General features: G+C 38.6%; 1 protein-coding gene across 1 annotated transcript in view; it reads right to left on the minus strand.

Annotated features, from left to right (window-relative positions):
* The window catches only part of ERP44 (endoplasmic reticulum protein 44), a 55,383-nt gene that overhangs the window by 13,335 nt on the left and 26,099 nt on the right, over positions 1-15,949 (minus strand). The window contains exons 4-6 of the mRNA XM_055703787.1: positions 15,736-15,851; positions 3,926-4,110; positions 3,337-3,452 (exon numbers count right to left, since the gene is read on the minus strand). Coding sequence (XP_055559762.1) covers positions 3,337-3,452; positions 3,926-4,110; positions 15,736-15,851 — 417 coding nt within the window. The remainder of the gene's footprint in view (positions 1-3,336; positions 3,453-3,925; positions 4,111-15,735; positions 15,852-15,949) is intronic.

A 15,949-nucleotide genomic window follows, 5' to 3' on the forward strand; every position in this document is an offset into this window, starting at 1 on the left:
AGGCTAAAAGGTAAGCATGTCAGCCTTTGGGGCACGTTAGCTAAGTGTTCCAGCTTCTCCAGTTATAGTATCTCTTTTGTGGACTCAATATAAGCATTGGTGAAGACTGATTAAGAGAGATAAGGGGGAGGAAAAAAAAAGAAGTAAAAATATCTCAATTTATCTCACTGCAAGATGAGGTAAATCTTCCAGGGGTCTAAACAATTTAGAGGGTCAAGGGAGGGTGGAGTACGAGATCAAAACATAATTTGAGTTAAGCCTTATATTTTTGGTCCAATTGTCCTTTTCTTATCACATTCAAAAGATGTCTTGCATAGTATGTTACATCTCTAAACTGGTACAAATACTGATAGGTGTATGTTTTAAAATGCATTTTTGTATTCCAGACATAACTGCTCCCATAATGTGAAATTACGCTCCTTTGTGACCATCATTAATTACTGAGGTAAACCACTTGCATCCTAAACAACCCTTCACTGAAGAAGAAAGTGAAGACATAGAAACCACCTGTCCGATCACTGCTTGGTAAACTGATAATAATCTATAATGAAATACATGCTCCAGGGTAAACCTGTGGTGGAACCCAGAAGATATTCTTCTGTGTTCTTCCACTTCAGTAGCTTCAGTTGTGACTGATTCACTTCAGATAAATAAACAGGGGACACGATGTGAAAATCCCAAATGCCTGAAGATACACCTTTTTAAAACAACTACCAAAATGGAAATATTTCAGTTTGCATTTTGTTTCTTCTTGAAGCAGTAACGTAGACAGTGAACCTCCTGGAACCACACAACCCCAGCTCCCCATCATCCCTCACACCCATTTCTTGCTAACAAAATTAAAACAGTTCCTAGATTCTTTACTCTTTTTCATGAGTTCATATAAGCCTTTTAAGAGAAAAGTGGTTTTTTGGCTGTTTTTGTTCTCTGCATTTGGCTTCCTATGCCATGGGTCAATCACACAAGGCCATTCTCTTGCATGTCTACAAACATTTCAGATTTATCCCCGATTCTACTTCTAAAATCTACCTCTAACCATCTCTTCCTCAGTATCCTCCTGTCTTCTCTCATTAATTTTGCTCTGCGGTCACCTCAGATCTTAACAGAACTGTAAGGATTATTTAAGAATAGTTCTAAGCATCAAGATGATCTGCAACTACGTACCATTAATAGAATTTAAAAAGAAGTTATTACCACTACCTAAAGCCACAATAACTTTGACATAGCAGGGAACAGTTCTGCCTTGACAGAAGTTAGTGAAGTAATTATTTTTTTTCCTGTCAAATTGATAGGTTTGAGTTTATTTTAGCTTACTACAAGTTTGAACATGACAGCACGTTACCATATACCACCCAAACCATATACCTGTTGAACTCTGTGCATAGCAAAACAAAAAATGCCTCCCAGGGGCTGTTAGGATGCCCAGTCAGAAGGGTCTGGCTGATCAGCGCCAGCTCCCCATGAAACATTTTGTTATACATAACCGGAGTAGAAAGCACTGCTATATAGCTAGTATCTCCCTCAGAAGTCTTTTCACATGTAATTTGTTAGGAAGCATGAGAACCACAGCCACTCAGAGATGAAAATGTTTAGTTTCCAATGTTGCTGTCTGGAAGGCTGCACCTTAAAACACAAACAGCTCCAAGCTAGGAAAGGAATGGATGTCTGGAGAAAAGAGTAACAGCAAGCTCGCTGTGTAGTTACGTGGGCAGGGTACAAATAATCAACCTCTGATCTGTTCCATTATGTTTGCTTATATCTAAAGAAAGAAAAAAGAAAAACCCCATAGTAACTACTTCAAGGACAGTGTCCAACAACCAAATGCTAACACTGAGCGGTGGGAGAGTATTTCTCATTATACAAAGTTGACAAATAGCAATATAAAGATGAACAGACTCAAACAACAGGAGAGAGGATCTTAGAAGTATTGATACCTTACTAATGATGTTTTAAGAGGCATTCCTGAAAAGGATGACAAGTCATACGAGGGGGACAAAAAATAATTTAAAATTCTAATAACAACTCAGATTGGCTGCCCTGAGAACCAGTATGGATGCGCTCATCAGAAAACACTTGGGGTTAAGACTGATAGACCTACAGACCACAGACTTACAAGACTTGATTATTTGCTCACAGCCAAGGCTGCTTACACAGTCACAGGGTACCTAACTGGGAAATGATGGAAAGGAAAGCCATGTGTACTCTTGCACATTACAAACACTCTCTCACACCCACACACTTTTTTTGGAGACATACTAGAAGAGGCATCAGTGACTGACAAAAAAAAAAATTTGTGCAAACAGATGAAACATTTTCTACCTTGATAACACCTCTCAGTTTCACCAATATTCTTCGCTACATCCAACTCAAAAAACTGTCAGGGTGACTGTATATGGTATAAAAGCTAGTATAATCCATGCAAATTCCCTGGTCTTGGAACTGCAGGTAGACTGCAAACCACTGCATTCACATTTATGCCCAATCACCTTAAAGTGGGTGGTGCTGCCACATTAAACACTGCAGAGAGAATCTATAATTGCATTTTATTATGCTACTTAGAAAGGGATCACTCAGTCATAATTTATTATTCTTCTTCCAGTGAAGATCTTGTAATATTTTAAATTATCACTGTAAAACTGTGTAACAAGGAGAAATTTAAATTTCTGTAGGTTTTTCTTCTAGACTCACACTATGTAGCTCAACAATGCAATTCCCTTTTTAACTGTTACTAAGCACAGTGACACAGAACTTGCATGAAATAGACCCAGGCATAGAAATCAGGCATTTTGGAACAAAGTTCTCTCCCCAACATCAGGAAGAAGTGAGCAAGTAACTATAAAATTATTGTTACAGGAAAAAAGGAAAAAAAAAAAAGTCCCACCTACAAAAAGAAGGAACTTCCTCCTGTACAAAAAACCACCATAGTTTAAAGAAAAAAAAATTTAAGAGGTTGTAAAAAAAGTTACTCAGTCTGCAAAGCTGATAAAATGTTTGCCAAGAAGTTTTCAAACTCTTCCCAACATTTTCCCCTCTCCCTCCAAAGAAGCAGGTTTTTGGGACACAACTGTCTATCATAACCCCCAAAACCTCGCCAGTTACATTTAAGTTATACTGACAAAAAGGAGGCAAAAAATGAAAGTTGGATTTCACACCAAACATTCAGGCTAGCAAGTGTTTTCTCCTCCAGTCCTTCTCTTAGTGTATTTATCTGTTAAGGTCTAGTCTCTTCAGTTATGCCACACAAAGTATTAAAAAGTCCATTCAATTAAATTAGATACAACTCATTAACATAATTTCAATAATGAAGTCATGCAAACAACAAATTTTAACACTTACCCGAAGGCAGACAGGAATACACAATCATCATGCAAAATATTCGCTACTCTTTCAAAGGTTCTGTAATTGTCAGAGTCCTTTTGCTCAAAGTATCCAACAATATTTCTTCTGCTGTGCTGTAAAAACAAAGGTTAAATTATAACTTACCTCAAATTATCAAAAACTATCATCACTCCCTAAGGATATTAAATACTGAGGTGCCATTCATTCAACAGTCAATAACCAAGCAGAAGTTATTTCTTTTCTGCCTTTTCAATATCCAGAAGCATCCTTGTTAATATTTTTCCAGTGAGGAATTAGGAGTGTCTTGTTAAATACAACACATGATTCTTTTCAAATGATTAAAAGTAAAATAATTTGGTAGTGGAGTTACTGTTACAAAATTAATGCAGTTGAAAGTGATTATATTGGAATAATTTGTAATACTCAAAATGACCCAGTTTTCTACTCTGCTTAAATAAAAGCACTCACAAAATTTCTGAATGCAAAACAAAGAAGTAAATATGTACTTCAAATATATTACATTTCACTAGTCCAACATTAAAAAGAAAAAGAAACTATTTAGAAGGAATAAAGTTCAAAGACTTACATCAAGAGAACTGATTTCTTCCAAATCCTGGACCTCCCGAACAGGGTTGCTCTTCTGCTGCCTGATATAATCTGCTATTGCTGTCACAGATCTCTGGCCCCTGTATTCTCTCTTCATCATCATTCCATTCCGGAAGAGTTTCAGAGTTGGATACTTGCTTATCCTGTATCTCTGAGCTATATCCGCTAAAAAGAAATCAAAAAAATAAACCCAAAACTGTACCAATACATAAATACACTAAACATGGTATCTTATACAAGTGTACGTGCACATGTAAGTGGCATCTCTGAACAAGTAGTTCCACATCTTTAAACAAGCACACACTAAAAAACCCCAACCAACCCAAACACCACCACAGGGGACAGAACAGATAGCAGGTACAGTATTTCACACATGTACTAATCTTCATAAAAAAACCCATGACCAAAATCTGGAGTAAGTAAAGACTCAACTTTGTCAGCTATAGTAATTTAGTACAGCTCCTATGAACAACTAGGAAGGCTGATTTAAGAGCACAAGAACATGAGAATCTTAAAATCTTGCCAAATCACAATTAACCCCCATAAGAAAATTTTCATAAAATAAACCATCCCATATTTTTCTTTAAACTCACTATGATTTTTATCTCAATTACAGTGCTGGAAATATAACTGTCATATCTAAAATAGAGAATGTGAACCCTGCGCAAAGTATTTCTTGAAGCCTATGAAGGCCAGAAGACTGCTGTTACAGTTCTGAGCTGTTCAAATTTTGAATAAACACAAAATTTCAGGTTTGTAAATTAAGGCAAACACCACTCTGGTCAACTAGTGTCAGCATTCCCTTCAAGGCAGTTCTTCATTAACATCTATACACGCAGCCCAACCTTCTTCTAGACTTGGATAGCACAGAGCTTCTCCATGCAACAAAAGTAACACATATATGTGTTCATCTAGCATAAAAGCACTAGCTATTTTCACCTTTATATAACAGGTCGGCTATTTAAGTTATTCACAAGACTTACAAATGTAAAAGAATAAAAAAAGGGAAGAGGTTCTACAGTAAAATTAGAAGGGCAGCGAAGAAGAAAGCCAAGCAGAAGCAATGAAGCCCAGTTTCCCATGAATGTGCATCCTGTGCCCCTTATCTTCAACCACGGCTAAAGTGATTTGGTTCTTCACTACGCCCCACCAGAATACTTCAACTGTCCCCTTGTCCCTCTTCCACTTTGGTTAATCGCTGGGCCACAGCAGGTTGCAGTGTAGGTGTTGCAGCTAGTTCCCAGCTATGCATGGCATACTCAGCAGGGTCCACTAGCCCTGAGTTTTTAAAGCAACTTCTGCTACAGTGTAGAAATTGGTTTTGTGCATCTCCAATATCTAGCAACCGCTTTAATCAAAGTTTGCAAGTACTTAATGGCTTTGAATGCCCTTCCCTCTTTCAGATGTTGCTGAAGTTCAGCAAAAAGCTTCAAGGAGTTTTTATGAGGAAGGACTGGAGAAAGAACATAGCCTTTGGATTACACTTTGTTTTCAGTCTTGTTTTCCTAAGAATCCAAACAACAGAAACAAAGCATGTATGCAAAGTAGATTTGCACAATTTCCTTTCATTTTTGCTTTGGTTAATTATGCCCTCCTGTTCATTCCTCCCCTGGAAATATATCTAGAAACAAACAAACAAACAAATCATCTCACAGCTCCTGTGAAAACTGGGTGTCTTCTATTACAGAGCGGGATGTAGTTTAGGCAAATGTAGTTTAGGTAGATGTTGGTACCTAAATCCAAGTAAATCCCGAAATACGAGCAGTATGCCCACTTTTCAGAGCTGCTTAATCATTTGAGGTGACTCACTGCAGCCAACCACACACACCTCTGCTTCCTCTTCTTCCTTTCTCTCTCAAGGAGAGAGACACTGAACTTCAGAGTGATTTACCCTTTGGAGACAGAAAAGTTTCATCCAGTCAACAGAGAGAGGAGGGGATTGAAGTGTAGGCTGAATGCGTGTCCTGTTAGTGTTCGCCAACTCCTTTAGAAGCCAAAAAGTACACCTCAGGTGAGCTGGATTGGTCCACAGCAGGAAGGCAACCAAATGAGGGTCCATCCATGCTTTCTATCTTATCTTACACTTAACTCTTTTCTAAACAGAATGGAGACAGAAGTCCTGTGAAAACTGCTATTTAGAGACAGCTGCCATGAACAAACCGCTGATACTGGGCAGATGACATAAACCTCTCAGGTGCAAACCGAAATCAAACCCCTGTGCAACTGGAAGTCATTCCCCTGTGGAACTGTGCCTGTAACTGTCCTCCAGCACATAAAGCTCTACACCTCTTTTGAACTTCTGTGAGATTAAAAAAACAAAAAAAATCTAAATTCCCTGCTGCCTGGAAAACTCTGAGTGAAACCCATCAGTAGTTTTAATCACTGCTGAAACACTACTAATCTCTTGCAGCTTCAATTACTGAAAAATACCTTTGTACCAGCTGCACAACTGAAACAAGTCTGAGAACTGAAAACAAAACATGCACAGCAAAGGAATAAGAACCAGTTCTACTCTACAAAATGTTCTTGAGCATCCCTCAAACCAGTAGCTTTACCAGCTAAGCCCAGTTCCAAACGAGCTTTGCATCACTATAACTATCACAGAATTCAGCCTATCAATTTTGACTAAGAAAGGATTTGACCTGTTCCCTAAATATCACAGAAACGTTTTTTAATGCACTAATTACAGTTAAAATTAAGGGTAAGATATTTTATGTCCTCAGTTCAGAGTTCTTTTATGTCAAATTAATACAAATTTCTAAAGGAAAGATGCCAACATGTTCAAAATTAATGGGTATTAGATCAATACTGTTTTCTTCCTTTAAATTCCATCAATTTTTAGTTAAAGTGCCGAACAGCTGCCTGCAAGAAAGTGGCAGGTATAGAGGGGGAGGAATCACTTTGTATTTGTTTGGCAGAAGACAAACATCAGCAGATGAGGCATTTGCTGCCCTTCTCTCCTATTCATAGGAGGATCTTTGGTCTGACAGTATGTCAGTCTATCGAACCTTGACCTGGGTCTGGTAAGAGACAATGAGCACAGAAACCCGTTGAGATTAAAGACTGTTACTGTTACAGAACTCCACAGCAAGGGAACACCAAAACTACACTTTCTGGTCTCACAACATGGACTTTTCCTTCAGGTTATTTCCACAGTTACAGGAGGATGCAGAGGTTGTAGAATGAGCATTCAGATTGCAGTCCCTAGGGATGTGGATCTTCATCAAGTGCTGAAGTTGTGTAAAAAAAAATTAATGGTAATAAAATGACCACTGTCAAGACTGAATTCAAACATTATTTCGTAAGTCAGAACTTGCATGCTCTTTACAAATTACATTGAGATTCCATGAATACTGGTATTTGAACTAACAGAGAGAGATGACAGTCCTACACAAGTAAGTATTTGAAAACCATCTTTTTACAAAATATAAAATGCAAGTACATGAAAAATTGTTTGAATTCATTCAAAAGTCAAATAAAGTAAACCTTAAATGCTTCATTAAGCCTTGGCATTTGATACAGGTAGAGTTAGCATAAGCAGAGCAACTACAAAATTATATTCCTTTTAAAATTGGAAATACACAATGCAAATACATGGAATATTGCTTGAACTAATTCACTGATTTCATTAGTTATAGTAAATCCTAAATTAAATTTTTAAATATTTCCATTCTCACTGCCTATTTTCTGATGAAAAAGAGGTATTTGAAACAGATAAGGATAACCTACCTAAAGAAAAAAAAAAAGTCTCCCAGCTACAACTTCACATTTTCTTCAGCTACTAAGGTACCTACAAAGAACAAACCTTGTGTTTGTATTTTTCCCAATTAATCGTTAAATCACAAGACTAGCGTCTACGCTACCAGAAAGGTTTCACACTATTTATGATAGGAAGCTACACTGACATACTTGATCGTCTTCTACAAATCAGGAAATTTCAGGCAGAGCAATGACTTGAATTCTGATGATTCTCACCTCCTTGTTTTGCTGTTAGCATACAACCACTTCTAAACCACCCAGACTATTTTCTACTATTCATTCTATAAACTCCAACAGGAATGTCTTCACAGTCACTCAGTTCTCTTCATAGATGTGCTGTATTGATACTTCTCCTGAACTCAAGGGAAAGCAAAGCTGCTTCTTACAATAGGGAAGAGACAGCAGCTTTTATTATTTTGAAAGAAACTTTTACATGAAGCTTGACATTTACACCCATATTTACTAAGACACTCTCCCACATCATCTTCGGAGCAAGATCCTCCAAGAAAACATGCTTTGTGAGCCACATCATTTGTAATCTGTATCTTTATCATATGTTTGCACTGCCAGCCATTTCTCTGTTGTCTGACCATCCTGTGTTCCTCTACTCAAAGGAATGCCAAAACTCATTTTTTAGGGGTGTGTTGGGTGTTTCACATGGTGTGTACACACATTACCCAAGCTACAGCTTCAAGCAAGCACACACCCCGTGACTTAATTCCCCAAATGATTCAGACTCAATTGTTGTAAGTTAACACCACAACACACTGTTCAAAGAGTTCTGCTAGTATATCAGATCACGCCACCGAGAATCTCAAGGCTATTGTCACTAAATTAAAATTAAATGCACAATGCAGAGTATGTTGAAAAACTGCACCAAGACGCACTATATTGAAATGTGTGGGATTGAGTGCACCCTCAGCAAGTTTGCAGATGACACCGAGCTGGGCAGGAGTGCTGATCTGTTTGAGGGCAGGTGGCTCTGCAGAGGCAGCTGGACAGGCTGGAACGATGGGCCAAGGCCAGTTGTGTGAGGTTCAACAAGGAGAAGTGCCAGGTCCTGCATGTGAATCATAACAACCCCACACAGTGCTATGGGCTTGGGGAAGGGTGGCTGGAAAACTGCCTGGGGGGAAAGGACCTGGGGGTAGGGGTGGACAGCTGGCTGAACACGAGCCAGCAGTGTGCCCAGGGGGCCAAGAAGGCCAATAGCATCCTGGCTTGTATCTGAAACAGTGTGGCCAGCAGGACAAGGGCAGTGATCATTCCCCTGTGCTCGGCACTGGTGAGGCCCCACCTCAAATCCCGTGTTCAGTTCTGGGCCCCTCACTGCAGGAGGGACATTGAGGTGCTGGAGCGTGTCCAGAGAAGGGCAGCGAAGCTGGTGAAGGGTCGGGAGCACAAGTCTGATGAGGAGCAGCTGAGGGAACTGGGGTTGTTCAGCCTGGAGAAAGGGAGGCTCAGGGAAGATCTTATTTGTCTCTACAACTACCTGAAAGGAGGCTGTAGGCAGGTGGGGGTTGGTCTCCTCCCAGATAACAAGCAACAGGATGAGGGGAAATGGGCTCACATTGTGGCAGGGGAGGTTTAGATTGGATATTAGGGAAAAAATCCTTACTGAAAGGGCATTCAAGCATTGGAACAGGCTGCCCAGGGCAGTGGTGAAATCACCACCGTTGGAGTTATTTAAAATTAAACACGTAGATGGTGGTGCTTAGGGACATGGTTTAGTGATGGTTTTGCCAGCCCTGGGTTAATGGTTGGACTTGATGATCTCAAAGGTCTTTTTCCAACCTAAATGATTCTGTAATTCTATGAAGTAGGTTACCACCCACAATGTAGTTAAGGTCCTTCCTACTGAAGGACCAGCAATATTTACAAGGGTCAGGGTATCACCCTACCATTAACTCAAGCCACTGTCTTAGTCTTCCATGGTCATAATTCATACTGCCATCCAACAAATACTTAGATTTTAAGTCTACAGGACTGGCTTTCAAAAACATGTCCACTAGGATTTGAACAATATTGAGAATTATCCTAAATACCCATCTCATAATATAAGGCACCACCTGAAGCAATTCACATGCCTAACAGAGGACTACAATAGCCTGAAAAAATTATCTGGGGGGAAAAAAAAAATATATATATCTTAAGTTCCAAAACTCAACCCCCATAAAAATAATCTTTGAAAATATTCAGTGTTCCGTTTTCTAAGGAGAGTCTTAATGTTGTCTGAGGAAGAACTAGGACAAAGCCAGGCTACTGCACTTCCTAATTCTGTTTTCACATGATGGATACAGGAGTTGTGTAGCTACATATATATATATATATATTTGTAGTTGAATTTACTGGATCTAACTAAGCTTTTTTTGTGTCAAATCATCTTAATTCTTCCTCACCCTTGTGCAATACCTTCTATCTCAAAGGGAAAAAATTCCTGCAGCTGTGTATTTGAAGCTGGGACAACCAAATGAGTATTCTGCTTGCTCATTTGAGATCAATCGCATCTTTTCAAGTCCCTCAGGCTACCTGCCAGGGCACACTACAGATGAGAAATTAAATCTGTCTTTGATAGGTACCTTTTTACTTATTCCACAGGCTTTTTTCTCTCAAGTTCACTGACAAATGCCTTTTTGCCTCCTAGTTCCCCACATACAGCACTACATTCACCTTATGCTTAAGTGTTTCGTAATATAGCATTAATTCTCCCCAGTTAAACTACTCTTCTCCTGACAGTTGCACATAACCATAAGACCTGGGAATATTCACAGGAAGCAGAATTAGAAAGGAACTTGGAAGACCATCTAAACCAGGCATCCCACCCCGATGCCTGTGATACTGGTGACTTGTATAATGGACCAAAACAGGTACAAGAAAAGCAATCAATGACCTACATCAAACTCAGCTACTAAGAAGCTGAGTAACAACAAATCTAGACCACCTTCTGCTGCAAAGGAGCATTCACAACAGCCATGCCTGCTTTTAGCGGGGCCTCATCAGTAGGCATCCCATAACCTTTTCCGACAGGCTAACAAAATGGCTCTCCTGAGGAGAGCCATCAACCACCTCTCTGAATCACTTCCACTTTTTATTTTAGCCAAATAACTTTCAGACCAGTGGTTTTTTTCCAGGCAAAGTGGCACGAATGCAATGAAATCCTCATTTTTGTTTATAGTTTCATTTATAGTTCATTTATGAACCTCCAAATTTGTTACCGTACTGAGTTATTTTGCTTACCAAAGACACAGCAGCAATATAATTTAAGTAACTCTCTGAACACTAACATTAGCAGACATTACAGGAATAGCCAGACCCAGAGAGATCAGCAGCTCAAGTAGTGAATGTGAGTACCACTCATGGCCATTTTCCAAGAAAAACCAATAGCCCCCTAATCAGTCTGTCTAGCAAAGCACTTATCAACACCCCACCAGTGAGAAGTTGTTTTCTGTTTGGAAACACAAAGATTTATTAAAACCCACTGCTATTTTTTATTACTCCACAACCAAAGGAAATACTGGTGTAGTAGAATTAAAACCACAATATATACTTTAGTTTATAAGAAGTCTGTACCATAATTCCTAATATTGAATTCACAGAAACTGTTCAAAACCAACTCTCCTCCAGAAACACGAGTTCTCTGTGACTGAGTATTGCAGTATAGAAGCACATAAACACGGAAAATCCATGGTACCAAGTGAGCTTCCAACATTGAGGCTTAACACAAAGGATAAAAAAAACCCACAAGCAAGCAAAAAAACACCCAAACTAAAACCTTCCTAATAATGTATATGCAGAAGGATCTTCTATAATTTTATATAGAAGGTCACTTTTATTAGGTATTACAGAATAGAGGTGCATAAATTTTAAGGTAAGTGAGTTACTAAATCAAACACACCAAAACCACTAACGATTTCAACAGCAAACAATGTAGCGGAACTTGGAGATTTCTAAGCTATAAAAGGATAAGGTCTTGGAAACTGAAGAAGTACCTGCTTCATCAGATTTATCTGTAGTGTGTGTTCCACATCAGCTTAAAAATAGCTGGATGACTTAACTTACACATTTCAGTTATAAATATCTTCCACAATATTATAAATTGGTATAAAATGTAGCACATATGGAGGTTTGATATAGTTTTAATGTTTAGATTTTGTATTTCATCACATTGGGGCCTATCATTTCCCAGAAAAACATCTTTATATTGGCTATAAGAGCAGACAGAATGATGGTTTTGTCATTAGGAATCAAACATTTGGCGGTGCATCAATAATTCTCTTTAATTTGCTTTACCCTCAGAAGCTGGCGTGAGCTGTTGGGCCCTGCAGTGTGCTTCAATAATAGTACATTAAATGGAAAGTATCTATGCCTGGCTGACCATTCTGAAAGCTGTTTTTGAGTGGCCTGAAATCAGCTATTTGGACTCCCTACAGAGACTTGCCTTCAAAAAGAAGCAGATCATTTGTAGTGCAAATAATCCACCATCTCTAGAACATCATCCTAATAGTGAACTACTAGTGGTATGAAATCTGCAGGCATAATAAACCCCAAAATATTGGCAAAAACATTCTAGTGTTGCTATAATATGTAAACACAAGCAAAAATATAAAGGTCAAATGGGGGGTGGGGAGAGACAATAACAATCTTGACTCCAGCATTTAGTAAACTATTACAGCAGGCCCAAGCTGGATAACTGAGTAATATTCACCCTCTTACTATAAAGCTGCTATTACATCCATCAAAATCAAAGTTAAAATACTTAAAACTTTAGGACATACACAACAACTATGTGCCATAAAACATACCATTGCTTACAACCCAGTAAATAAACACTAGGAACCAGGAATGACCTATGCAGCTTTACTATTCTAATTCAAAAAGGCAATGCAAATTGGGGAAAAAAGACTTGGTCTGTCACAGGATTTTATTTTTAGTTCTCACATTTTACAGCTTCTGCAGCACTAGTCATGCTCATCATCCTCTTAAGTTAAGGACACAAATAGTAAGTACAGAGAACTCATAGTATTCCAGTAATAAAAACAAAGACCAAAACACCTGGCTGCCTCATACTACTTAGCCCACTACACCTACTCCCAGGGGAAGGAAGACAATCTCTGCTGTAACATCTTCTCCTCCATCCAGGCCTTAGCTCTCTGTAACAAGCTCTCATGAGCTCAATTCAATGAGCACATGAGAAGATTAAGCAATAAGCTTCTAAGGTGTTTCAAATACTTGGGGAGGGGAGGGGGGGGGAGGATACGGGATGGGACGACAACACATCACTGTTTTTAGGCATAACGGCTAAGACAAGAACATCTCTAAACACTGGGTATCCAGCAGCCCAAAGACTCTCTGAATTACCCAAGCAACTAAAGCTACAGCAAACAAAATAAGGACTTCAGTTGTTAATGCAAACCTTAACAATAAAACTCAACATCACAGGCTGATGTTGAGTACAGACTTACTACAGTATTTTGTGAGAACTTTACAGAAAGTTTCATTGTCAATATCTTAACTCAATGAAAAGATGAGCCAACCAAACTGTTAAACACTGAGATAATACTTAAGGACAACCATAAAAGGTTGTAGTAAACTGGAAGTACGAATGTCCTTAATTCTCCCCTTCTCCCCAACTGATTCAAGGTTATTTGAAAAACTATTACTGATGAAAGTGTTAGAATATATACAAAAGTATAAGTAAAAGTAATTTCAAGTATGTAGAGTGACTGGCTTAATAAGCTGATACAAACCTAATCATAACACTTGCTATTTATTTGTCTAGATCCTGCAGTAGATCTCAGAACAAAGAAAGACAAAAAACTCAATTAGAAAAATCCAGCAAAGACTGCCTGTCAGGCTTTGCCTTCAATATACTCCTCCAAAGGATTTCATTGCCTTACTTGAAAATTGACTTCTAGGGATGGAAATTACGAGTACTTAATGCTATGCTTTTGGTTAAGATCTCCCAGACACACCATACAGATGGATGATTGCAAGTAGAAGAGAATACCAAGTGTGAAAAAAAGAAGCTGAAAATGTAGTTAAGTATTTGAGATCTGGGAGGGTATTCCAGGTCCAAAAAACCTGAAAACACAAAAACACAACCACACACCCCCGGCCAAAACCAAACCCTCACAAACCCCCCAAAAATCTGTGATACTGGAAACGGCTACTCAGGAAGGAGGTAGGAAATCATTCACTTAACAGAGACAACATTATAATGAGAAAGAAAAAATGCTATTGGACTTGTAAGTTAGGGAGACTAAAAAATATCTAATGTAGCACATTACATACAGCCAGGTCTCTTCATTCTGCCGCTGCTCTGGAAATGCTCCAGGCAGTTACAGAACTGCACTGTTCTACACTGTATTCAAGCCACTAGATCTGCTCAGAGGAGGAGATTCTACAGCCATGTGCCTAATGTAACCGCTCTTCAAAAACACCAACATTCAAACTTTGTATCAAGTTTGTATCAAGACATACCTATCAAGACGTAACTACCACTCCAACACAGGAGGGTACCTGAGCAGCTTTGAAGCATGCAGCCGCCTTAGGTGAATACTGTTGCACCTCTTTTCCAGCTGAGGCTATAAAGGGGTTCCCATATGCCAGTGATTCAAAGATTTAAGCCCAGAGGCATTTACGTTTCCTGTGGTCACGAACTGGTCTTACTGATCTTTGGGAAAAGACAAATCAGAATTTCCTTGGCCACTCCCACCAGTTTGAAGAATCAGCTTATTTTACATTTCAGATACTGAGTGGATTCTGTTTGCTCCCATGAAAGTTTGGTGGTTTGTGGGGGTTTTTTTTAATGCTTGAGATCTCTTTCAAGATCACAAGATAGGCTCTCGTACTGTTGGGCAACTACATGCATGTATACAAAACAGAGCACACAATGGTGCCAGTGGAAGACTGACTTACTGACTTTTAAATCTGCAAGTAAGAACCAAGACACTTCAAGCCGAGAATTCTCATTATATGGAAAAATCCTCTCTAACATCAAAAAAGTTAGATTGTCAAAAGGGGAAAGAAAAAAGTAAATGAAATCAAATAATTTTCATAGATACGCATTTTCCTGTCCTATAAAGTTCTCTCTTTAGATAGACACAACTATTGGGTCAATGTAAGTGTCAGGAATATGCTGCAGATATAAACTAATAACTCTGTGCAGTGATTCCTCAGCTGCAGTGCTGCTTACAATTTCGTAAAGCCCAAATATTATAATCAGTATTGATTAGAACTGAATTCCTGCTGTTAGTACTCTTTGGAAATCACAAGTCACTGCAAGAAATTATACCTGTGAATGCTGTAAAACTCTGAGAAGCATAAAACGATACAGCTGATACTATACTACAAAAAGCACTGTAATAAAAACCTCAGTGCTATCCATTTGTCTTTCAATATGCAGCAGATGTTCCTTACATTTTACTTATTATGGGATTAAAAAGCAACGTTTGGGATTAATACCAGCATAAAATGAGTAAGGTTTGGCATATCATTTTCATGTATTTACAGATGTGGGGAAAACCCAACAGGTAACCATTTGTTAGTGTGTGTACAAATAACAAAGCAGAAAAGCTCTGATCTCCTCCTGGCTATGTGAAAGGCAACTTAGAGTCCACCATGACTCCTAGTTGGAAGGAAGACCTGAGCAGAACATATTCTTGATGCTGACAATGGAAAGTTACCTCTTCCTCTTCTTGGTAGTGAAGACCTGCACCATTTGTTGCACTAGTGTTTCTCTGACACCTCAATAAGCCAATTCAATTTATAATCCCAGTCCTTTTTTTCCCCATTAAATGAGAGAGGCTGAACTCATATAAATGTATGTTTATGGATGCAATGAGAAAGAAACACTGGAGAATGCCCTTACAAATTTGCAAAAAGAGGTTCACTGATGTATACAAGCAACTCTGGGCTAAATGATGAGGCAGGTACGGCTCCATCTCAGATTGCTGTCTAATATATTGTTTGATGCAATGAGTAATTTACTGGCAGGATAGCATGGAAAAATCTAAATTGGGGTTTACTTACAATGCTGATCGCAGTCTACTCTAGCAAACACCACTTGATTCTTATCTGGATATTCTTCCTTAATTACGTTAGAAGCTTCCTCAAAAATAGGATGCAGCATTTGGCTGAAGCGGCACCTGTGGATAGAACACAAAATCATAACTTCAAAATATTAATTTGAAATGTTTTACTTGATGACTCTGGGAATATGTCAATATTTGAAAAAAAATGAAAA

The sequence above is a fragment of the Falco cherrug genome, chromosome 3 (assembly GCF_023634085.1).
Source record: "Falco cherrug isolate bFalChe1 chromosome 3, bFalChe1.pri, whole genome shotgun sequence".
NCBI lineage: Eukaryota > Metazoa > Chordata > Aves > Falconiformes > Falconidae > Falco > Falco cherrug.